Here is a 9,148-nt window from a genome sequence, read left to right as displayed (position 1 = left end):
CAAGATGGTACATATCAAGAGATTTCATCTGGCAAAATGTTAAATAAATACTGTAGAAAAATGAGGGGAAAAAAGTAAAATTCATACTTAAATGCTAATATAAAATAGACTAAATGAATTTGTCTATTTTGCGTTTTTGGTCAATATTACATATTTGTCAATTTAGTGTATTTATCCAAGTATCAGTTTCAAATAAAAAAATGTATGACCACAAACTTTTACTATTGAAGACTGTGTAATAGTAAACCCTGTTAAATCCTAGAAACGTAGAGATATATATGGTGTTGATGTATAAAATATGAATCTAACTCTAATAATAAATAATAATAAACAAAAGCCTAAAAGGGTTACTTTGTTCCCCACCCTGGTCTCCCCTACCTGTGTGTGTGTGTGTGTGTGTACGTGCACGCCTGTCCAGACAAAGATATTGTGGTGTACAGGAAATACACCTGTTACCTACCACTGGCTAGTGTTTAACTGTAGCATCTGAAGATGTAGGCGGGTTTTCCCATTTTTTTTTTTAGGGGGTAGATCAGCTTTAATATTGCAGATAGATTATAGCTTCCATCAATGTAATTTTCTGTATCATTTATAATCCCCCATATCATTTTTTTTGCAAATATATATATTTTCCCAGTGTTAATTGTGTAAACAGAAATGCACAGCTGCTACCAAGACTCCACTGACACTGACAATCAAACTACATGTCAAGCTACCAAGAGAGATTGTGAACTCACAAAAACATTTCTAATCAAAGGTTGTTTTCTGATTTTCTCATGCGTTTGGTATGGAAGACTGTGTGTTCTACCTAGCTGGGACACAGGGAATGGTTATTCATGGTGGTCACACAGAAGTTGGCTCAATGTGAATGTAATAACATAGATGAGAACTGTGGGAAAGAAATGCCCCTAGGCCACAGCAGGGAGAAGTTGTCGAGGATCTTGACAGATTTTGTGACAGTCAGATCTCAAGAGACATTTAGTAGCCTAGGATGACTGATGTTGGTTTTGTTGATCTGTGCATCTCTAGATGGGCCTAGGGACCATCTTCTATTTTCAGGGGTTTTGTGAACATCCAGACATTCTTAGTATTGAAGTTGCTATACTGATTTATATTATTATAATTTATACATAATAAATCCCTCCAGATTAACTTGTTTATTAAATAAGTATTATTATGAATTCACTGTTACAATGCATTATAATTTACAGTATTTCTTGATGGTGGAATTAAAAAAAACTCAAGGAAAAGTTGATCTGGATTTGCCAAACATTTAGTAACACCATTATAAGAGCCATGCACTTTAGTACTCACATGGCCTGTCTTACTAAATGCACTCTTGACCTGCATTCCTTAGCTCTCCTCTCGTTTCAAAACACTTAGATTATAGAATGATTCAAAATAATTTAAAACAGATCTTTAAAAAATGATTACTCCTATATATTACATATATATGTTGACCACAAAATGAGTGAATAACATTTAATTAAGCAAAAACCATCCATTGGCTCCCGATATGACATTGTGCTTGTTTTACAGTACAGGTTGTTAAATGAGGATTGGTCGGCGAGTCGTTGTTGAGAAAGGTCCGTCACAGAGTAGAGAGAGAGGTGTGTGCCTCACTCATTCACAGAGTCCTTTGGTGCAAAGAGGGGACACTGCTAGGCGTAGAAGGTCTCCACTTTGACTGCTTGGCAGAACATCGTCATAGAGAAGACCAAACCCAGAATCTAAACAAAGGGAACACATACACAACCAAAACCCAATGTGACACAACTACATCATCAATAAAGTGGTCGTGTCTGAATACCCATACTTGTGTCCTAAATAGTAGGCCGTTTGAGTATGCAAAGAAATATATAAAAAAGGTTTAAAAGTATGGGATATTTAGAAAATCAAGTATATTTTAATAGCCCGTATTTCATAGTAATGTCGGCTTTGACAACAGTTGATAATCAGATATGGGGACTTGCTACCGAAATTAACCAATAACGCGAGACAACGCAATCGTGCAAGACGCATTCTCAGTATGAGAAAATATAACGTTTTTTAGTAGTTTTTTTTCTTCTCAATCTAGTATGGTTTAAATGCCAGGATGTTATACTCATTTCGGCTCTTCATCCAGTAGAATTCGATGCACACTTTCCCACAAAGTTGGGAAGAGGTGGGCTGCGAGTGATTGGCCCCAGTTCTTTCAAGTAGCCAAACGACAAAACTAGGCTACTTAATTGGGAAGATGCCGAATAGCGAAGCTTCTGCGGTGGTGTTCAAATGTAGGCTAAATAGTTTTTGTCCTCCTTAAAATTCTCATGAGTATTGCATTGTAAGCAACATCTAAATTGGCCATGGATGGAGATAGTGATTTGGACTTGTGGTTTTACTTAATTATCCGTACTGGCCAATGATTATAACTGCGATTCTGATCCAACCATTAATTCATACATTGTTGTTCCCCTGGCCTGAAAGGATGGAAGTTCAATATGTAGCTAGATGTAGAAGTCTAATGTTAACTAGCTATCGTTGCCCATGAACAGGAGTTAGGCTAGCAAGCATTTTAGCCAGGTAGCCGAGGACAACAAAAAAGAAAAGCGTGTACTGTATGACAGAGTGATAGACCGTTTCATCAACATGAAAGAGAGGAGGATGGCATTAGCGTTTCTCTACAAGTAGGGTGAGTCAACAGGTTTTTCTACACACACACAGAAATCAGAACCATGGACAGCCACATCATATTTAGCTTACGTTGATGGGACTAAATTGTTTTTGGTATCTTTTAGTTGTCACTATTAGACTAAGCACAGGTGATGTTTATGTTAAAATGTTGAAGTGGTGCTGGAATAGTGCAGGCAAATCCTGTTTTCTTTGCGACAGTTGTTTAGTGGTCCAAAAATGTCGGAAACATTAACTTGTTTTACCATGCTGTAGGTCATGTAACTGTACATGCAATATGCTTTGTGGACTTCACTGGACAGAGGTTGCTATATTTTGTGATAAAACAAAGGTGTGGTTGAATTTATTTGTATTGTTTAGCCCTATATATCACGGTTGCAAGGCACATGAATTAACAGGTTATAGAGCAAACAACGCAATTATCACAACCACACAGGTTGCAGTCGTGGCATACTGTATACTTTTTACTGCGCTATGTGCTAAATAGTATGCAGTTTAAGTGTGTAGTAAGCTAGTATGGGTATTTGGACAAGACCAGTGTCTCCATTGCGAATAAAAGGAACAACCTCATGAATTTGAATTCACTGTAATTGTTAATAGAGGCCTACTTTCAAATCATCTAATTTCTTATCAATTATTAGTGATATTAGCCTGGTTCCAGATCTGTTCAATATGTGCTTTAACCAACTCCTCTGACTTTTGTTGTCCTGCCATTCAGTCTGACCCCAATGCAAGCTACAGTAAACGTGCATATGCACAGCTATTTAGAATGGAGTCTGTATAGCAAAGTTGGAAAAGCAGATACCGATCTTCTGGTGCCAAGCTAAGATGTTATGGTTCCCTGTCAATAGACATCACTATAAAATGCTACCCACTGAAACGTAGGCATTCAAAGCACTTTCAACGTGCACTGAAGAGTACAATTGTGTCACCGGTGTCTGTACCTGTGTGAGTGCCGTACACAAGGCAAATATCCACAGGGCCACCAGATTCTGTTGTATCCAGTCCTTCACTCGCTCGTAACATGGCTGTGGAGACACACAGGAATGGAAACAAAAGTTTTACAGCACATTATACAAAAAAACGTCACATTAACCTACATTTATAGCATGGGCTAAGTGCCTAAGTGTAGCCTACAGCAGGGTTGGGGTACATTTCATTTTCCTTCTGGTGCTAGTCTTGGTAGACTTACAAGAGTATCGGGCCCACAGGCCCTTCTCTACACCGACCAACACAAAGTGACACATCCTCCCATACATGCCTTTTACTCTGCAAATCAACTCCTTGTCATGTTAGCTAAGTGGGTCCCATATGGATGCCTTCAACCCCCCCCCCCCCCCCCCTTCTCTGTTGAATAAATGTTCCCTGGGATAGCTACCATCCCTATCTATCACTAGGGGCGGAGGCATGGGAGATGGTACTTGCAGATGGTACCATTGCTCTGTGCTGGGACAACATTTAGACAAGCGAACGAGCTGAATTTTTCATGGCCAACACAAACAGGATATACACTTAGGCGACGTCACCTAGTTTCTCCAACTCTCCCTTTTGAACATTCAAGAGACATTATGTGAAACACAGTGTCAATGAAAAGGATGATGTGCCACTAGACAAATACAAGTCTTCACGTATAGAATTGTGAATAGTTCACATATCCTCAAAGCAGCTAAAGTGGTTGTTGTAATATTGAAAGAAAGTGGCATAGACAACGGCAGACAGCGATGGGACTGGCACAGAGTACATGAGCCTGGCATGGTATACGGCAGAAAGAATTTATGCCTCACAGTCTTTAGCACTGCTGGTTTTCAGTCTTCCCCTACAATCAGGAATTTAGTCCTGTGACACCAATTGAGTGGATTATTTCACCAAACAAGGGTATTAATCAAGTAATTATATATTAATTAACTACCCGGGGCAAAAGAAAGAAAATCAGCAATGCTGCTGCAGACCTCAAGGCACAGATTTAAAAACCCCATAGAGTTGATTAACATAATAAAGAAATCCCCATCAAAATCTGTCTAAGCTAGAGATATGTTTTTTGTTGTTGTATGGGCTCAATCCACCACATACGCCCATGTTGGCCTTCCGCATCTGTGGTGAAAAGTGACAGGGATACAGAGCTGTTTGTCAGACCAGGAGACTAAAATGTCTAACACTACAGAGGTTTTCTTGAGAAGACCAATTTTTGGAAATTGTTTGGGCTACAAACTATGACCCCAGTATCAAAAGCAGAGACTCTCATGAACACGTTAGAGTTCTCCGTTTTGTTCTACGACCCCCCACAAGTGTCACAGGACTCGTCTAAAGGTATCCCGGTACCGGGTTTGTGCCCCAAAAAAGGGGTAAAATGTGTAAAAATATAAACTCAGCAAGAAAAGAAACATCCTCTCACTGTCAACTGCGTTTATTTTCAGCAAACTGAAAGGCCTCACGAGTGGCGCAGTGGTCTAGTAGTTGTGCCACTAGAGATTCTGGGTTCGAGCCCAGGCTCTGTCGCAGCCGGCCGCGACCGGGAGGCCAATGGGGCGGTGCACAATTGGCCTAGAGTCGTCCGGGTTAGGGAGGGTTTGGCTGGCAGGGATATCCTTGTCTCATCGCGCACTAGCGACTCCTGTGGCGGGCCAGGCGCAGTGCACGCTGACACGGTCGCCAGGTGTACAGTGTTTCCTCCGACACATTGGTGCGGCTGGCTTCCGGGTTGGATGGGCATTATGTCAACTTAACGTGTAAATATTTGTATGAACATAACAAGATTCAACAACTGAGACATAAACTGAACAAGTTCCACAGACATGTGACTAACAGAAATGGAATAATGTGTCCCTGAACAAAGGGGGGTCAAAAGTAACAGTCAGTAGTAGAGGTCGACTGATTAATCGGAATGGCCGATTTAATTAGGGCTGATTTCAAGTTTTCATACTTTTCATTATTACACCTTTATTTAACCAGGCAAGTCAGTTAAGAACACATTCTTATTTTCAATGACGGCCTAGGAACAGTGGGTTAACTGCCTTGTTCAGGGGCAGAACGACAGATTTTTACCTTGTCAGCTCGGGGATTCAATCTTGCAACCTCACGGTTAACTAGTCCAACGCTCTAACCACCTGCCTTACATTGCACTCCACGAGGAGCCTGCCTGTTATGCGAATGCAGTAAGAAGCCAAGGTAAGTTGCTAGCTAGCATTAAACTTATTTTATAAAAAACAATCAATCATAATCACTTGTTAACTACACATGGTTGATGATATTACTAGTTTATCTAGCGTGTCCTGCGTTGCATATAATCGATGCGGTGCATATCGTTGCTCCAATGTGTACCTAACCATAAACATCAATGCCTTTCTTAAAATCAATACACAGAAGTATAGATTTTTAAACCTGCATATTTAGCTAAAAGAAATCCAGGTTAGCAGGCAATATTAACCAGGTGAAATTGCGTGCAATGAACGCAAGAGAAGTGACACAGAGTCAGTGTATATGCAACAGTTTGGGCCACCTAATTTGCCAGAATTGTACGTAAGTTTGTGGCCTGTGGCCTGCTGGAGGTAATTTTGCAGGGCTCTGGCAGTGCTCCTCCTTGCACAAAGGCGGAGGTAGCGGTCCTGCTGCTGGGTTGTTGCCCTCCTACGGCCTCCTCCACGTCTCCTGATGTACTGGCCTGTCTCCTGGTAGCGCCTCCATGCTCTGGACACTACGCTGACAGACACAGCAAACCTTCTTGCCACAGCTCGCATTGATGTGCCATCCTGGATGAGCTGCACTACCTGAGCCACTTGTGTGGGTTGTAGACTCCGTCTCATGCTACCACTAGAGTGAAAGCACCGCCAGCATTCAAAAGTGACCAAAACATCAGCCAGGAAGCATAGGAACTGAGAAGTGGTCTGTGGTCACCACCTGCAGAACCACTCCTTTATTGGGGGTGTCTTGCTAATTGCCTATAATTTCCACCTTTTGTCTATTCCATTTGCACAACAGCATGTGAAATTTATTGTCAATCAGTGTTACTTCCTAAGTGGACAGTTTGATTTCACAGAAGTGTGATTAACTTGGAGTTACATTGTGTTGTTTAAGTGTTCCCTTTATTTTTTTGAGCAGTGTATATATTCCTGAGCTTTCTTATAGTTCCTAGATATAGGATAGACACTTAAAAACCTTATTCCTTATGATACATTTTTTGATCTGTTTTGCCATTTAAGAATGTGTTATTCACTGGGTTTCTATGGGCTAGGGTTAAATACCCCTTATATTTGAATATGCCTTATACCCCAGATATTAGGCATATGAGAACAGGTAGTTATCCACAGCAGAGCAGTGTTTCCCAAAGCGTGGGTTGGGTTTTAGGAAAAGCTCAGTGGACTGTGGGTGGATTGTCTGAGATTTATCACAGTATACTGTAATGCTTTGTTTACCTGGTTGGTCACAAAGAAGGTTTTTGGACCAAACAATTACATTTGGGCAACAAAAACAACCAGATAACATTTGGGAACAACTAGCGTGCGCGTATGTGTGTCGGAGAGAGGGAGAGTGTATGTGTGGGTGCATGTGTGTTTGTTTGTGTTCGTGTATGTGTGATTCTGTGCATCTTACCGCGGTCCACCAGGTCCCTGGGTTCACGAGGCCACAGTTGTCGCTGTACTCCAGGCAGCAGGAATCGGGCACGCGGCTGGCATTGTACACCTCAAACCAGTCTGTATGGTTGGTCACGCCACAGCAGCGGAACTACACCAGACAAGGACACTGAACGTTAATGACCGAACAGAGAGGAAAACCAAAAATGCTACACACTAAAACCATTCTGCATGATTCATGAACAGAGATCGTTCTCTGGCACTTCCATACGTACGGTACCAGTGAAAAGTTTGGACACACCTACTCATTCAAGGGTTTTTCTTTATTTATACTATTTTCTACATTGTAGAATAATAGTGAAGACATCACAACTATGAAATAACACATATGGAATCATGTAGTAACCAACATTTTTTCAACAAATCTATTTATATTCTTCAAAGTAGCCACCCTTTACCTTGATGACAGCTTTGCACACTCTTGGCATTCTCTCAACCAGCTTCACCTGAAATGCTTTTCCAACAGTCTTGAAGGAGTTCCCACATATGCTGAGCACATGTTGGCTGCTTTACCTCTCTGCGGTCCAACTCATCCCAAACCATTTCAATTGGGTTGAGGTCGGGTGATTGTGGAGGCCAGGTCATCTGATGCAGCACTCCATCACTCTCCTTCTTGGTCAAATAGCCCTTTCACAGCCTGGAGGTTTGTCCTGTTGAAAAACAAATGATAGTCCCACTAAGCGCAAACCAGATGGGATGGCGTATCGCTGCCAAATGCTGTGGTAGCCATGCTGGTTATGTGTGCCTTGAATTCTAAATAAATCACAGACAGTGTTACCAGTCTCTTCTTCTTATTGGTGTCCTTTTGTAGTGGTTTCTTTGCAGCAATTCGACCATGAAGGCTTGATCCACGCAGTCTCCTCTGAACAGTTGGTGTTGAGATGTGTCTGTTACTTGAACTCTGTGAAACATTTATGTGGGCTGCAATTTCTGAGGCTGATAACTCTAATGAACTCTGGGTCTTCCTTTCCTGTGGCGGTCCTCATGAGAGCCGGTTTCATCATAGCGCTTGATGGTTTTTGCGACTGCACTTGAAGAAACTTTCAAAGTTCTTGAAATTGTCCGTATTGACTGACCTTCATGTCTTAAAGTAATGATGGACTGTCATTTCTCTTGTCTTATTTGAGCTGTTCTTGCCATAATATGGACTTGGTCTATTACCAAATAGGGCTGTCTTCTGTATACCACCCCTACCTTGTCACAACACAACTGATTGGCTCAAACGCATTAAGAAGGAAAGAAATTCCACAAATGTACTTTTAACATGGCACACCTGTTAATTGAAATGCATTCCAGGTGACTACCTCATGAAGCTGGTTGAGAAAATTTCAAGAATGTGAAAAGCTGTCATCAAGGCAAAGTGTGGCTACTTTGAAGAATCTGAAATATAAAATATATTTTTATTTGTTTAAAAACTTCTTGGGTTAATACATGATTCCATAAGTGTCATTTAACATTTAAGTCATTTAGCAGACGCTCTTATCCAGAGCGACTTACAAATTGGTGCATTCACCTTATGATATCCAGTGGAACAGCCACTTTACAATAGTGCATCTAAATAGTGCAATAGTGCATTACATTTCATAGTTTTGATGTCTTCACTATTATTCTACAATGTAGAAAATAGTAAAAATAAAGAAAAACCCTTGAATAAGTAGGTGTCCAAACTTTTGACTGGTACTGTATGTTAAACATATCTCTGTCACATCTTTTACTTAGATAGTTCTCCCTGATCACTCCAAAATGGTCATTACTGAATTTAAACTAGATTAACTGCCTGGGTGCATTTTGCAGTGTGGTAATGTCGTCAATGGGGAGGTGGAGAGGGTAAACTTGGTCTTATGGAATGA

At 40.9% G+C, this 9,148-nt stretch overlaps 1 protein-coding gene across 2 annotated transcripts in view; it reads right to left on the bottom strand.

The window, feature by feature from the left end:
- Positions 1-1,142: 1,142 nt before the first annotated feature.
- Positions 1,143-9,148, bottom strand: part of LOC120045455 (tetraspanin-4-like) — a 100,811-nt gene continuing 92,805 nt past the window's right edge. For both annotated transcript variants that reach the window (XM_038990342.1, XM_038990351.1), the window contains 3 exons: positions 7,258-7,389; positions 3,615-3,698; positions 1,143-1,730 (listed from right to left, as the gene is read on the bottom strand). In XM_038990342.1, the coding sequence (XP_038846270.1) occupies positions 1,662-1,730; positions 3,615-3,698; positions 7,258-7,389 (285 nt within the window). In that variant the 3' untranslated portion in view covers positions 1,143-1,661. The remainder of the gene's footprint in view (positions 1,731-3,614; positions 3,699-7,257; positions 7,390-9,148) is intronic.

The sequence above is a fragment of the Salvelinus namaycush genome, chromosome 1 (assembly GCF_016432855.1).
Source record: "Salvelinus namaycush isolate Seneca chromosome 1, SaNama_1.0, whole genome shotgun sequence".
NCBI lineage: Eukaryota > Metazoa > Chordata > Actinopteri > Salmoniformes > Salmonidae > Salvelinus > Salvelinus namaycush.
This window is presented reverse-complemented; position numbering and strand designations above follow the sequence as displayed.